This window comes from Nerophis ophidion, linkage group LG04, assembly GCF_033978795.1.
Source record: "Nerophis ophidion isolate RoL-2023_Sa linkage group LG04, RoL_Noph_v1.0, whole genome shotgun sequence".
Taxonomy (NCBI): domain Eukaryota; kingdom Metazoa; phylum Chordata; class Actinopteri; order Syngnathiformes; family Syngnathidae; genus Nerophis; species Nerophis ophidion.
Window position 1 is genome coordinate 61,094,890 of NC_084614.1, and position 17,392 is coordinate 61,112,281.

The 17,392-nt window shown below is 37.9% G+C and overlaps 1 protein-coding gene across 5 annotated transcripts in view; it reads right to left on the reverse strand.

The window, feature by feature from the left end:
• aff4 (AF4/FMR2 family, member 4) overlaps nucleotides 1-17,392 on the reverse strand; it is a 102,486-nt gene that overhangs the window by 39,136 nt on the left and 45,958 nt on the right. For 3 of the 5 annotated variants that reach the window (XM_061898632.1, XM_061898631.1, XM_061898630.1), the window contains exon 2: nucleotides 4,778-4,907. The exons of the other annotated variants lie outside the window; for them this stretch is intronic. In XM_061898632.1, the coding sequence (XP_061754616.1) occupies nucleotides 4,778-4,903 (126 nt within the window). In that variant the 5' untranslated portion in view covers nucleotides 4,904-4,907. The remainder of the gene's footprint in view (nucleotides 1-4,777; nucleotides 4,908-17,392) is intronic. 5 annotated transcript variants of the gene reach the window in all.

The following is a 17,392-nucleotide window of genomic DNA, read 5'->3' on the forward strand; positions in this document are numbered from 1 at the left end:
TAGCGGCGTGCAAATCGGGTTAGCGGTAAAGATTAGATCAGTGCGGGAAGAGCAAATCTTCTTTAATGTCTTTGCAGCCCAGGGTGGAGTTGGCTACATCTACATTTTGTGTCTTTCAACGTGTGGAGGTGGCCATGAGGAAGTGCACTCTGTTCATACTCTACAGGGCGTTTGTATTTTGAAAGCCCCATAATTCGCTCAATTAGATTTATTAGATTCCTCGATTAATTTGATTTGAAAAAAATCTTCAAGTTATTATTATTAATATTATTTATATTGATTTTCTTATTTTCTTAAACATTACTGAGTGTAACCTATAAAACTTGATAAAATCCGAATCTTATGACATGCCGGAAACTTTAAATTGCTCGGTTGCATATGACATCGTATCCGGTTTTCTTCTTTTGCGGCCTAACTCACGCGATGGTCAAGCAGCTTGAGTGTAGCATTAAAACAAGTGAGGGGAAGTGTAGAGTTTGAGTTTGAAAATGCCGTACTGCTGTTCTGTTCGTGGGTGTTCTAACTGTTCAAATAAAGAGATAGGACATAGCTTTCATAGTGCCGAAAGAAGTGGAAGGAGTCAGGAAAAATAAACTACATGCGTGGAAGGAAATGGCTTTTAAAAATAAGCACTTTCATTATCATTTGGAATAAAATCGGAACGCTTGTGTCTGCAGCGATCACTTTGTAAAATGTTTGTTTGAACATTTTATTTGTTTGAGAAGCTTTAAGTGATGGAATCCCTATATTAATAGTGTTTGAGAGCAAAACTAAACATAAAGAAAAGACAAGAGATCGCATCAGTTTGTATTCTTTTGTGGTTGCTATTTCTTAATATAACTACGTACAAAGATCTGGTTGTGCAAATCAACTAACGTGGTGTTAAGTCCGAGCAATTAAGATTTTAATTTTTAGTCCAAGCCACCGTATTTTCTCTCGATTTTCCTAACAAACTGCGCAAGAAAGCTAAGTGCCTTATTCGACCAGATGACCACATTATAGCGTCATTGGTACTATTTGTTGGCATCAAGAAAATATACTTAATTATATTAATAAATGAGATGAATAAATCTCTCGCAGGCTCAACAGCATATACTTAACCTTGATATCGCGACCAAAGAATCATGCTGAAAAACAAGGACATACACAGCTAAATAATGAGACAAAATATGAATCTCACACCATGAAAGCAACTGCAGATATGATTTGTAGATGAGATTACTAACAGTTGTAGCAGGAAATAAACTGCAAACAAACGTATCCTTTTTGTCGTTAGCGTCACGAGCACAGCAGTTATTTCAATTGAATACGGTACTTAGTGATGCACGAATGTGTCCAACTTTGTCTTTTACAGATTAATGCTTAATTTGTAGAGCCCTCCAGAGATGATGTGCTTTCAATCTTTTGTTCCCTAAATATTGAAAGTGTCAAATTAAGTTAGGTTGTAGCGAGCAGTAAGTAACCTGATTATTATTTGTTTTAAATCTTTTAAAATATATATTTTTCTTAAAAGTGTAAAAATCCCCTCCATTTAATTTAAAATGTTTTTTTCATGATGGTTTTTATATTGTCTCTAAACCTTTCAAAATATGCCCAAATCTGCCCCGATTCAAGGAAATAAACAGGGGGCAAATGGGGCTGTAGACCATCGCCTGAAACCCGGAAGTGACCGGATGTGCCTCTAGGTCACGTGATTGCAACCCAGTTATGTATAGACATCGTTTCCGCATGGTCACTGCAATAGAGTGCACATGAGAACGGTAAATGATAAATGAGTTCTACTTGTATAGCGCTTTTCAACCTTCAAGTTACTCAAAGCGCTTTGACACTACTTCCACATTTACCCCTTCACACACTGATGGAGAGAGCTGCCAGGCAAGGTGCTAACCAGCACCCATCAGGAGCAAGGGTGAAGTGTCTTGTTCAGGACACAACGGACGTGACGAGGTTGGTACTAGGTGGAGATTGAACCAGGGACCCTCGGGTTGCGCACAGCCACACTTCCACTGCGCCACGCCGTCCCACGGTGGTGTGTGGATGCTGTTATCTATATGGCGGATAACAGCTGGGAGATTTTTTCCTAATATTAATTTACACACGTTAAAAGTGCAATTTCAATGTTGATTATGTGCATTTATTAGAAAAAAATTGAGTTTATGGTAAACAGATCAATAATTGTTTATTCAAAATATTTTCCCTAAACTACTTATCAAGGGTATGAAGTGTGTTTTATCTGATTACTCCATTAACCGAACAAACTAATCGATATGACTAAAATAATTGATAGCTGCAGCCCTTCAATGATTCCAATTAGCCTGTTGAGCACAATATAAATATCTATCATCTTCAAAACTTGTTTGTACGCTTTAAGAGAAAGAGGCGCTCAAATGATGACGCCATGAAAGAAAACCCTTCTTCTTCATAGACATCAAACTACCTATGACCCGCCCCTTGCTACAGCCTTATCAAACCAGACAGTTTTGGAAAGAAAAAGTCACAGCTAGACAGCTTAAAATAAAGTCTTTAGCCGTCAGTCAGATACAGGTGTGGCAGCTGTAAGTTGGATCATGTTGTTGAGTAGCAGGCTAACCGAGTATGTTGTTGTTCAAATATGACTGTAATGTTATCATTGTAGCTCACATAGCTAGACGATGTTACGTATGAAATATTACGCAGAGCAGGTGCAAGGTATATTACAGTGTATATGTACAAAGTGAAAATAGTGCTTCTTGGGAGTCATTATGTGGTGAGTGTGTGAGGTGTACTGGGCATTAGCACGGACTGAAGTAGTCACACTTTTCAAAACTGGAATTTAGGTATCAAGGGCACCCACTCATCTTTTGTATTCAGAACACGATTTGGTATGTATTTTTATGTTTTTTTATGTAGCCCATAGTCTAACATAATACGAAAAATATTGTCATAACAACCATGACCTGCATTTTCCTTTACCTCCTGCGATGTTACTTACAGACTCCAGAACCAAGTGCATTTTTTTGCTTCTCAGCAAAAAAAATTTAATTTTTGCTAGTGTCCTGAATTTAAATGTCTTTGATGCTCTTTTGTGGGCTGTGGTGTGAATTCTATAATGCAATAATTACATTGGACCAGTTCATTTTAAGTATCAGTAATCCATCCATCCATACATCCATCCATTTTCTACCGCTTGTCCCATTTGGGGTCGCGGAGGGGCTGGAGCTGCATCTCAGCTGCATTCGGGCGGAAGGCGGGTACACCCTGGACAAGTTGCCACCTCATCGCAGGGCCAACACAAATAGACAACATTCAACCTCGCATTCACACACTAGGGCCAATTTAGTGTTGCCAATCAACCTATCCCCAGGTGTATGTCTTTGGTGGTGGGATGAAGCCGGAGTACCCGGAGGGAACCCACACAGTCACTGGGAGAACATGCAAACTCCACACAGAAAGATCCCGAAAATCCATAAATACAATCACATGAAATATGTCATTCATACAATCCTTAAATACAATCAAATTATATATCTTTATTCACCTTCATTGGTTTTTGCTCAGCTCAGGTCACATTTTGAAAAACAATGTTAAATTTAGTTACAATAGTAAGTGTTGTCTCAGTTACCATACTGGCTGTTGCACCAAAGAAACTGTGTAGAATTTATATTTATCTATTCACTGTGTTTGTTATTTTTACATATTTTGCATTGTTTTCTGCATTTGAAACTACAACTATTTTCTATAAAAATGTGTTTTGTGCTAAGATATTGGCTGTCTTTCACAAATGATTTAGATATGAAGTATTTTTTTGAACAAATGACTATGTATTACAAGTTGGAAGACTGAATTGAATGAAACCAGACAAAAACCGAGGTAACACTAGGGACAGGTACCTTTTTACATTCGGAACGATAGTCAACAATTCCTGGTACCTGGGAATCCATTGCCTGGAGACAGCCTGCTACGAATATGCATGTTTGCCTGCCAAGTGCTTGAGCCAGGTTGTGACGCCACATGCAAGACAGGCATTATCATACAGGTGAAACTAAAACAATTTAATATTTGGCAAGGGTTTGTTTATTCCAGCAGTTAGATTTACAAGCTAAACCAATACATAACACAGGCTCATAACATGCAACTCAAGATATTTCAAGCCTTCTTTTTATAGAATTTTGATGATTACACCTTACAGTCTAAGAAAAAATTTCAAATTGAAAATCTCAAAAAGTAGGGGTTTCAAAACCTGTAAGCCATGATAATTAAAATGATAACAGATAAAGACTTTACATATCTCACGTTGCATGTAATGAGTTTGTATGACATATTAGTTCCACATTTAAAGTTGAATTGCTAATATTAATAAACTTTTGCACGGTATTAAATTTTTGGAAGTTTCACCTGGATTTAATTTTACGGGAATTGTTACTCGGTAGGACATTTATTTGCAGACAATTCAATATTTAAATTTTTCGTTGTTTTTTTTTAATTGCAAAACACTTGAGACTTGCCTACTGTAAAGCAGAGAGTAAATGAATCTCTTGTTGTAATTGCATATTAAAAAATCCTGAAGCCTTGTTTACTGATAAGTTTTTCTCGAGAACTATTTATAAAAACAAGGTTGCTGATAACACACATTTGCACAAAAATGCCAAAAGCAAAAAAGGGGTTTAAAGATGAATGTTCCTTGTCAGTCGAACGCGCCAAAAAAACATGTCGCCTCTAGCCAGGAAATGTGCATTTCTGACTTTGTGTCATGTTTCTAAACGGATTGATTGAGCGCTCGGATGTTGAATAAGCTTACCACTTTGTAAGGCTCAGGGAAAAGAGGGGAATTTGCTGGAAAGGCCTCGCCTCCTCCCTGCTGGATTTCTTGATTTCTCCTTTCTCTTTCTTTCATTCGAAGCACATTCCGGTCCTCACGGTTCATGTTGCTGGAAGCACGGGACAAGACAACAACAACAAATAAGTCAATATATCGTGTGATACATGATGACGCGGCGTGCCAACATTTCAAGATGTTCTCTTGCAGTCACTGTGTTCAGACGCTGGTCATTAGTCGCTTCCTGCCTGGAGCCACAGTTTACGTTGACGCCTATGTAGCACAGTGGGCTAATGCTACCCGCGCATCGCAGTGGAGAAAGTAGTCTCTAATAGGCTTAGGATAGTCTAGACGCTGCAGTCTGCCACACCGGCTGCAAGCAGATGCTCAGATGGTAGAAGCTACTGCTAAAAGGCCTATGCAGTCAAGTCGAATTATGCATAATGATAACGTTTCCTGTGACTTCCGGGACATTCCTTTCCAAATAACTTTGCTTAACTCCAAATTTTACCACTTTTGGGGTGGAAGGTCCAATATCAAATTGATTTCTGACCTAGCAGACAGTTCAATGTTCTTTTTCTGTAACTCTGGACAACAAACTTTCCATAAAAGCATGCTGAGTTGTCATTATAGCACAATCAAAGTGCTAAAGACAAAATCGATTTGATCAAACTGTGTGTAATATTAGTTGCCAAAAATATTAAATATATTTGTTAAATGAAACCTCTGACTTGTTTTTAAAGAATACTTAGGCCTACTACGCTACTGTATTTCAATGTTGGTCATTATGGTGGTACGTTGAGAGCCAAGTTTTTTCTGAGGGGAAAAAAAGTTTGAAAACCATACACAATGCCTCTCATTATGTATGAAGAATGAGGACATAATCTGACAAGTTGTTCAACTTTGGCATCCAATTTAAACCCGGAAATGCCACGAAAGACACAAAAAGAGGCTTCAGGATTAGAAGTAAATTTTCATCTGAACAGTACATATGAACATTTTATCAGTTTGCATCCCAGTGACAGCAGATATTGTACTGTAAGTGATGTTTTGTAATTTTTGTTGGCTCTTGTGAAGTCTGCAGTGAGTAGTGATCAGTGATGTTGACAATGGAAAAAGCGAACGATGAGATGCATTTGAGAAATTAATCTGGCACCGTATGCTTAAAATGAGCAAATTAAGTAAATATTACATGGTATTTGTAAGCTTCTTACTCACAGTTCCCACAGATGCACGCTGGACGCCAGTGGTTCGGGTTTGACAGTAGTTTTAATATAAACAGATTTGCTCAGGATCACGCTTTTCTGCTCGACTTTTCAGTCTCACCAACAGCAGTCTTATAATCCGCAAGTCTTTGCAGTAAAGGATGAGCTCAGTGGGGTTAAACTTGAGCTTCTGGTTTGACCCCAACACCTTTTTCTTTCCCTACTTATCATTCACGGTTACTACGTGTTCTAAACATGTCAAAGGGACATCATGGTCTCCAAGCAGCAAGTGGGATAGCTGGGACTTCTGTTTAGTTGGAGAATCTTGAGGGATGAAGGACACCTTAAAGTTGGTACATATCAACTTCCCCCAAAGGTCATCTTGGCTGCTTTCAGGACTAAGACATTTTCTCACAAAGTGGGCCTCATTTACAACTATCTCCCCTGGAAGTAGTTTGGGCTCCAACTTTTTTATTGGTGGGTCGATGGTGCTTGTTACTAAATGACACATACTTACAGCATGTATAGAAAACGTTGATGGAGGTGTTTGGATGTTATTTTATGCTTTTCATTGGCAGAATAGGGCGACTCCCGTAGGCTCTATTGTAACTGTTATTTTTATGCATTATATTTGTAACTGGCAGTCTTGTAAGATGGCCGCAGAATTTGGTGCCAGCTCTCTATGAAGAAAAGAGAGAAGCTCTAACTCCAGAGGTACTTTTGTTTACGTCTTCATCTCACCACACACAGCACCGTCATCAAGTGCTCCAAAAAACAAGTGCACACTTTACAGCCTTTACAATAAAACCACTGTGTTACAACCTGTTCGACTGAGTTGACAAAAAAAGGGTGTCAGAAAAAACGGCTTAGATAATTACTGTCATTATTATTTTGCACTTGAAAAAAACAATAGCGGAAGGCAGGGTACACCCTGGACAAGTTGCCACCTCATCGCAGGGCCAACACAGATAAGACAGACAACATTCACACTCACATTCACACACTAGGGCCAATTTAGTGTTGCCAATCAACCTATCCCCAGGTGCATGTCTTTGGAAGTGGGAGGAAGCCGGAGATAGGCGCCAGCGCCCCCCCGCGACCCCGAAAGGGAATAAGCGGTAGAAAATGGATGGATGGAAAAACAATAGCTTAATGCAATTTGTAGTGGTGGAGTGTTGCAACACAATTTGTGACTTGAGGAAGTCTTGTTTATAGTTAAAGTTTAAACTGATCAAGCGTGTTTATAACAAGATTGATTAAACAATTTAGAACCTTATAAATCCAAATACTATTTATCCAGGCAATGGGCTAAACAGCATTCGTTCACAGCAAAGAGAAGACAGGAATGACAACAAACATGTCCGCACATCACAAGCTTCTAACCAAAATGTGGGTACAAACAAATAAAAAATAGAAAAGGCAATACTTTTAGTTCTTGGATTAGTCAATTCCAACCCAAGAGAAGCAAAGAAACTGTCATAAATACATCTTAGCTCTGAAACAAAAGGCAAGCACAACATCATATAGGTGTGTCACCTCTCGGTTTTAAGTCAATGCCGCTTGAACTCTGCCAAGAACAACAAAGATTTTACGTCTGTTGACAGAGCGCACACACACTCGAGGCCTCTCCCGTTATTAACAAAACATGCGGGGATTACTTGAACTGTTGCTACTTGTGATTGTCGAGAGAAAAGGAAACAGATGGGATTGAAGCGATTTCAGAGAAGTTTCGCACAAAAAGGAAGTCTTAAGTGAAGGCAAAGATACAGTGAGGTGTACTCACTTAAATTGTCAGCTGTTTAGACAAGAACTTTTGCATGTTGACTCATTTTCAGACCTATACTGCTATACAGGCTATACACACAGACTACTCGTATATTACATCCAATCTGCATGTCTATGGGCGCAAGCAATATCGAGCTACTTCGGGTTTCCCACGGTTGCTGCTATCTTGGCGCAGTGAAAACGGTACTCCCGCGCTTGCTTTGTATGTCTTAAAAATGTGACATTTCCTGCGTGATTTTTATGCCGCCATGTCTTTTGATTATTTCGACCAGTTGGATGCTAATGCCAAACATCGATATGTAACAAAACTAGCCCCTGTCGGGATGAAAAAATTGCCCTCACAAAAATCTTGCCAATGTGAAGTGAATTATATTTATATAGCGCTTTTCTTTAGTGACTCAAAGCGCTTTTACATAGTGAAACCCAATATCTAAGTTACATTTAAATCAGTGTGGGTGGCACTGGGAGCAGGTGGGTAAAGCGTCTTGCCCAAGGACACAACAGCAGTGACTAGGATGGCGGAAGCGAGGATCGAAACTGGAACCCTCAAGTTGCTGGCACGGCCACTCTACCAACCGAGCTATACCGCCCCAATGTGTGGTTTGATTGATGGATTTGATTATCAGTCTAACCAGAACTATTCAAAAAGGACCTTATATTATGGAAAACTATTCTACATTATATATTGTGCAGTTACATATTTATTTAGGCTGGTGCCTAATATAAGAATTACACTTGATATTATCTTACTTCCTGAATTTCCATCAATGTCATATGATACCAGTAATAATTTTACGGCTTAGCTATAGACATTGAGCTGTGAAAATGTAGACTGGGTCTTTTAATTTCAACGACTTTGGCATGGTTTTGATATGGATTTTGGACGTAAACATCCTAAAATAATAACTTGTATAAAAAAATACTTCATCCAACAAAAATAAAGAAATTCAGTGATAAAAATCTTTCCTAAAACATGGTTAGCTAAGTTAGAAATATAAACGCAGTACACGACATTACAAGTAGATTACAATTCACGATATTGTGCAGCAACATGTTTGCACAGCACAGCATGTTTCCCATGGCTCCAGCGCGTGCCTGTCCTTGACAGTTTCTTGACAGCATGAAGCCACTTGTCACGATGATCTGGCGAGCTCTTTCTAGAAGGAAACTGACAAAATTACAACTTCTCTCCTTGTTTCCTATTGTGATTGGTACAGTGCACTGCCTCACAGCTTTTAGGCACGGTGACAACTGATTAGAAAACCGAAAAAGCAGAGAAAAAACTGTACATACGTGCGATCACCTCGGAAAACAACGTACAAATGAACCGCTTTTTGCAGTGTTTTCACCGCACCAAGATGGCGTCGAATGTGGGAAACCGGAAGTAGCTCGAAATTTTGGGCGCCTATGTCACTTGAGACGGTTCATTGAACATAATTGGAAAAACATTTGTTGCCCGCCCCTATGGGTAAAGGTAAAAGTAATTTGGAAGATTTGCATGCTTACAGTATAGTTATATAATCATTAGACATCCATCCATCCATTTTCTACCGCTTATTCCCTTTCGGGGTCGCGGGGGGCGCTGGCGCCTATCTCAGCTACAATCGGGCGGAAGGCGGGGTACACCCTGGACAAGTCGCCACCTCATCGCAGGGCCAACACAGATAGACAGACAACATTCACACTCACATTCACACACTAGGGCCAATTTAGTGTTGCCAATCAACCTATCCCCAGGTGCATGTCTTTGGAGGTGGGAGGAAGCCGGAGTACCCGGAGGGAACCCACGCATTCACGGGGAGAACATGCAAACTCCACACAGAAAGATCCCGAGCCTGGATTTGAACCCAGGACTGCAGGACCTTCGTATTGTGAGGCAGACGCACTAACCCCTCTGCCACCGTGAAGCCTAATCATTAGACAATGGTTGATAACTTATGGGTTATTCATTGCTACATTTCAAGACCTTTTATTTGATGACAGCCATGTTTTTCAACCAATCTGGCTTTGTGGCAGAGCTCTTAACTTAAAACACTTGCATCTCAAATCAGCATCTACCATTGGAATTAAGTGAAATCAAACCAGCCAGCAAAACAGCATTTTTTTTTTTTTTTACATGTAGTGCATCTTTTAAAAAGAAAAACAAACTTTTAGATAAGAAAAAGTGTAATAGAATGTACAACAAACAACTGCAGTGTTTTAAGTAATTTAATAATAATGTACAGAATTCACCTTGGAGAGACGACTTCTGTGGTACCATCAACCACACCATCCAAAGTTTTTTCATAGTTTAATGAATAAAAGTCCACCATTCAGATATTATTTTAACATTCTTGGCTGGCACATTCTGCTTCAGTATGGTGCAGACTTGTCGCCAAGTTGATGACACGCTTGGGCGTGTCTTTGATTATCAATTTTTTTTAAATTCAATAGCATCCGACAGAAAATGTCAGTAAAACAGGAAAGGTCTCTTCCACAGTGTTGAGCTTTTTGGGATTTTTCCAAACAGGCCATAGTCCTTCGTCGTGCTCATCTTCTCTTTTCAATCCTTGTCCGTTCCTTATTCGGATGTACGGAAAGATTTTTCCAAACAGGCCATAGTCCTTCGTCGCGCTCATCTTTTCTTTTCAATCCTTGTCCGTTCCTTATTCGGATGTACGGAAACATAAGGTAGGAACTAATGTGCAGGAATGTATACATAAAATAAATTCAATACAACAAATCTGATGCTTTAAAATAATGTGGTGCTGTAATATTTAAATAATAATTAGTGCACAACTTAAATAATATTAAATGTTACACGGATGATGTGACTTACTTGCAGTAAACCTGCAAAAAACTTTTCTTCTCAGTTTACATTTTCACATTTTGAACTGTTTTACACTTTATTAAGCATTTATTACATATTCCTTGTTTGCACCTTAATTTTAATTATTTTATAATTGTTAAGTGTTAATATTGATTTTAGAATTTTGTTTGAGTGTTTTCCATGGTTGACATTTAATGTCCTTGCTGCCATGTTATCTGACAGGATTATAATCAGAGGAAGGCTACATTTGAAATAAAAACGCTAACATATAATGTATTTTATATATCTGGTCTATATAACCTCCCAGGGGTGATCAAGGGTGATGGGTCAAATGCAGAGAATAATTGCGCCACATCTATCTAGTATGTGTGTGACAATCATTGGTACTTTAACTTTTTAATATCAATGATTATCGATATCAACCAATATAAAAAACACATGTTGTGATACAGTTTTCAGCCATATCACCCAACCCTTGCGGGAAGGTTTGTAACTTCTGTTTATGATTGTAACTTAAAACATAATAATTAAGACAGCTCTTATCTCTTCCCTCAAGGTACTGTTAAAGTTGTGATTCAGCTAACATCCTAAAGTTACAGTGGGTTGTTTTGTACAGTGCATTGAGGCAGGGTTTTCTCATGATACATTTGTTGTGGTGGTGCGCAATGCCACCATATTAGCAGGCACGCCTTGAAAATGTAAAAAAAGTTAAAAAAAAATAATTAAAAAAGTAATATAAAATATTGTAGCCTCCAGAAAAAGAGACAGTCTGACGCTATTGTTAACTTTTATTGATTATCTTATGCGAACATTGGGCCCGATTCCAACAAGTATTTCCTCCTTGCTTCACTCCTACACACATGACAACACTTCCTCATTCTCCGCCGACATGGTGTGCTCACAAACCGTGGGACAATTGAACATTATAACATACTAACATACACATTAACACCAGCAGGTAGTTACAGTTTAAATGGATATCTATAGATTATCATTAGCGCACAATTGACAAGTGATGCACCGAAAAATTGGCCGCCGAAAAAAGACGTATTTTGATCACCGGAATGCGGCTAAAACCAAATATTGTGATGACGTAAGCAATACATACACACAGGTTTGTATGGTTGTATGGATAGGAGGCAGTATGTCCGGAATGTGGACGTACTTTAATGAATCCAAGATATACCCACAGAGAGCAACCATCAAAATTTAAGATGACACTCGCGGCTTCTAAGGAGAGAAAGGCTAGCAGCAGCGCAAAGCAAGTGTGATGTGAGGCTCTCTACAGCTCGCATTTCGTCGCGGACATGGAGTGACAGAAGTAAAGAGCCTTCAAACACGAGTACAGTCTACAATAACACCAGAAAGAGATGCTAATTATGTTGTCAGTTTTTGATTAAAAAAAAAAAAACGAGTCTGAAAGATTTGAGAAATCTCTAGGGGAAAAAAATCTCAAAGTACATTGTACAATTAGCAGCAACAATTGAAAAATAGAGAAAAACAATATTACGCTAAAAAGGTTATATGTTAATGTAATTAACAGATTTGTTTTGAACATATGTATACATTTTTGTTGCCTTTTAAAAGAAAATATATACATCATGGCAAATAATGTGATGATGTCATATTGACCATTACCCCACCACCACAGGTATATTTGGCAATGAGAAATTCCTAGACAATTTGACTCAGGTGGTAGGGTAACACTTAGAAGTTTAGTAACAGTGCTACCATGTGGGGTCTTAGTCATACGAATATTACATGTTTTGATAAATGTTCCCTCTTAGTGCATCGGTTCGGAAGTATAAGAGTTAGCTTACATAAACAAAATATAGTACATGCAATCGTGAAAAAAAGTCACAAAAATCGATGTCACAGTGACTGAGAGTAGTCTACTTACTTTTGTGAGATACTGTATGATAGATTTCAAACATGAGTGTAGAACCATGAGTGGAGAACCATCTGGACAACTTGTGATTAATTATCTGCGCCCCACTGGATTTCACAACAGTAAGACTTAAGCAGGGCATTTTACGTCATCAGCAAAAGGCACACGAAATGAGTCATTGGAAAGGCAGGATTGAGATTTTACAAGCAGCTTTTACTCAACCAAAGCCGAGTAAGCAAACACACTCCCATAACAACCTCACTCGCAATTAGTGCGAGCTTAATCGGTGTAAATGAGAGCTATTTAGGCTTCTATCCCTATATCCAAACATCCATCAACATACAACGCTGTTATCTTTTATGATCGCTGGCTTCAAATGGGTTATTCACTCCATTAATACGATTGTAAAATATCCATTCCTTTTTACTGCCAGGACATTGTTTTATTTGAAATACTGGCAGTGCATGGGTTAGCAAAGAGAAAGTACATTATATTTAAAATATAGCAAAATGAGGCACACGCTAAATAAAAAAACTAATTAGCCCAAATAAGTATGTCACAATAAACCGTATTAATGACGAACACAGTAAAACTCCCAATAGTTAGTTTTACAATTATAAATTAAAACCATCAAAAAACAGTGATTGATAACTGCACTTTGATAAACTCCCGGACTGACTGGCGGCAGCTTACTAGTTGAAACGCCAACATGAAAACATTAACAGCTTTCCCCATTAAGATATGACATACCCCAACGTAAACATTTATAAACATATTGGTGTCTGAGCAACTAAGATATTAAATTGTACACAGTCAACCTAAGAGCCGTGCTCTTAGTTCAGTGATCGTTCTCTACTCAGAGGAATACAAGACAGAGGGGTTATTATGGTGCATTCGAGGACCGCTGAACTCAGTAGGACGCCACCACGCCTGCCAGAAATAATAAATATAAATATTTTATTTGTAATGCGCTTTTATCTAAATAAAATCTTAAGGTGCTACAGTATAAATCAATATTATAAACCAAAAAAGCTTAGCCATTAAAACAGATAAAATACTAAGACTAAAACACTACCAGTGAAGCATAAGAAATACAAAACATGCAAAATATTGAGTTTTTTAACAGTACGTCTTTTTTTTTTTTTTTTTCATTTGGTCATAAGATTTCAAAGGATGATTATGCACTTTTTGAGTAAATTCAACAATATTGCAATAATAATGGTAACCATGATTATTTTGGTCACGATAACCGGGATATTACATTTTCATATTGTTACATACCTAGTAGAAACAGTGTACCACTCATCCATACGTTATCATCCTGATTTGTATAAACTACCCTGAACTGTGAAATGCCGTGGAAACACAAACCACACAGGTCTACAGGGACCTATAGTTCCAGGAATTAAAGCATCCAGGAACTTAAACTTCGTGAACTTTTGCTGGAAAAGGGCCTTATGAGAAAACACATGGTACCGTTTTTAAACACAGCAACATGAGGCACAGGGTACCTGACAAACTAACTAGTTCAAACAGGACACCCATTTTGACATTACAGACTGGCTGAAAACAACAAAACAAAGAAGCAAAAATAGCATAATAATGTCTAATGCAAAATGAGACAACTTCTGTGACTTCCTCTAAGCATGTGGTGTGACAGGTAAAGCTGTGTAAACAAGAGAGAGATACAACAGAAAAATCCTAGGAGTATGCAGATACAACATGCAAATGCAAATAAGCCTGTAAAAGCCACTTTGGAGTTGAATGTGTGTACGGGCTCCTGTTAGCATTGTGTTTAACGATCAAACTGTCCCTTTTTACACACTGCTCATGTCCATTTGGCCCACTTAACTGACCCACTCTGTTGGTTCTTAGAATTTAAACAAGGCTGGAACACCCTGTCATTGAACACTAAATAAAATCAGCGTAAGTATAAGGTGAACCTCCCAATCCTTGGTTTCTACGATACTTGTTTGTATTTAGACGCTGAAGCCAAAAATAAAATGCTTTTTTAAGAGTTTGGTCGCTTGTACACGGGTGTGTATGTACTAGCAATGTGTGTTGGCTTTTAATTTGAGGAGTGCCAGGATCTAAAGTGGGGTTTATATGGCGATGCGGACCACAAATCTGTCTATGTATAACAATAATCGCACTGAATGTTACCATAAACATTTCCAGCTGTGCATAAAATGTGTTAAAATAACATTCATTTTTGTGCATGTAGAAGTACCTAACTAGAGTTTTTCTCTAGCATTCTCTAGCACATTTAATGTGTCTAACAGCGGTCGATTACTCCCACCAGAATTTTGCAAACCATATACACATCAAGCAGCGTATTAAAGGTGTTAATCTGGTTAGGGGCAAGAAGAAAAAGAGTTGGTTCTCATGCTTATGGCAATGGTTAGCTTTCAGTCGTTGATACATTTCATGGCCTGTGACTATGTTGTAAGCAGACAAAAACATTTAACTTAAAGATTTTGAAGTGGACATTTTTCAAAACAATTGAGCTATTACACCTGTGACAAGAACAAATCCTAGCGTGTGTACCTCACATTCAGGATAATGAGTTAGATGAGGCTAAATAACCGAACGGTGAAAATTATACAACCATGAGTCAAATTTCAACCGTTGAGCGCATTATATATTTATTGAAAACATGGTTTAGATAGGACCATTTTTGAGTCTTTGCCTAAACAGTGTTTTGTTGTTTTTAATAGACTGAGTATACCAGGGTTATGGAACTAAATTATTTTGGGGGACATCTTTCCAGAAAAATAAGGGCCGAGTGGTCCATATCGCCCAGACCTGAATGAATACAAACGCCGACACCATAATTTATGTAGCCTATTATTTGTGCACTATTGACTAGTGATGCACTGAAAATTTGGCCACAACCAGAACCGGATATTTTGATGATGTAAGAAATATGCACAAGACTGTCTGGAACGGAGGCATGCGTCTGTGATGTGAATGTACTTTAAAATATCCGAGATATACCACAGACAGTGATCTACAAAATGTGCAATGTGCAAATATTTAGAGGTCAGTGGCGGTTTTAAGGAGACAAAATGCAGCTGGAGCAGCAGTGCAAAGCAAGTGTAACGTCAGGCTTGCTGTAGCTCTCACTGTTTGTCGCAGACATTAAGCGACAGACATAAGGAGTCTCTAAACATGAGTACAGTCTCCAATAAAACCAGAAAAATACTACATTTGTTGCTAGTCGTTTTTAATTAAATAATCACAAAATCGATTGAAGAAGTCTCTAAAAACTTAGAAAATTCTCAAATTACATTGTACAATGAGCAGCAACAATTGAAAAATAGGGCAAACTATTTTTTTTTTTCAATGTATGCATAACATTTTTTCAGTCTTTTTAAAGAAAATGTATGCATCATCGTAGATTATACAAATTATATGATGACTTCATATTGACCATCCCCTTAGCCACGGTCCCACCGCAACAGGTATATTGGCAATCTGGTGGAAACCCTGGACCAAGAAGGGAATAATTTTAGTTTCTTGAATAGACAAAATGTAGTTGACCCAACATCTTTAAATTGTTATGTATGTGGCTCTTTGTAGAAAAAGCTTGGACATCCTTGCTCTGAAGTGCAACAAGCATTGTAGGCATACAACGTAAATTAGTCAAACTTGTGATTAAAACATTTTGTGAGTTAAAAAAAAATATTTGAGAGAAGACTGGCAGAAAAATTTGCCTTTTGCATTTCTGCGCAAGAAAAGATGAGGCCAGCGAAGCTAAATGTCAATTTTTGAAGTATTGACATAATTAAAAGTTAAGTTGTTTCCTGAGAAACGGGATTTTTCAGACTGATGGACAAATGTCCACTGTAGAGGACACTGCTACTTAAAAAGTAAAAGTTGAGAGGCACAGTGGATGTTCCCGCACAATTCATATCTTATTTATTACGCACTTTTCATTTCAATACATCTTAAGTGCTACAGTACAAACCAAAATTTAAACAATAAACATTTTGCCATTAAAACAGATCAATCTTAAGATTAAAACACTATCAGTGAAGTAAAAGAAACACAAAACATTCAAAATAGTGGCTGTGTTTACTTTAACTTCGTCAAAAGATTTTAGTGTATATATTAATATTTTTGGAGCACATTCAACAATACCGCAATAATAATGATAACGGTGATAATTTTAGTCACAATAATTGTTAACCATCCATCCATCTATTTTCTACCGCTTGTCCAATAACTGTTTAATTTCATCCCTAGTAGAAATAGAATGTACGTCCCATCCTTACTGTACGTCATGATCCTAATTTGTAAAAACTAACCTACACTGTAATCATTACTTCTCTAGTCCAAACACAGAAAAATGCTTGTCTGCACTCACAGCAACAACAGTGCAGCAAGTTACTAGACTTTCGAAATAATGTCATGTTGTTGCGAGCTCGCGAATATAACCTTTGAGTCAAACTAAAAGCTAACACAAGTGGACAAATTAGTTTTAATACAGAAACTTTCACTTTTTTGAAAATACTTAACCTTATTTCTTCGTTTTTATGCCATTGGACCATGGAGTTTATGGCTGAACATGACAAAATCTAACCATGGTAAAACATATTTTTCCAGACAAGGAAGTCTGTTTCCAAGACATGTTTACAGGAGCACAGCAGAAGGGATTGTCCCCATGCTGTAGACAACAATGTCCTACACGCATTAAACGTCGGGATATACGACAGCATCCTGACAACAAACGACAAAAGGAGGCTCAGCAAGGACAATTTCTTGCAAACTGCGTTTTTTAATTTATTACTACATAAGTGACCGGCTCCATTTAATTGTAATCACTCTCCAGTGTGTTGAAAAGGTCAAAGTCTGTCGAGCTGAAAAGCCAGTTCACTCTGTTCCTACATTAATCAGCTCATATGTCC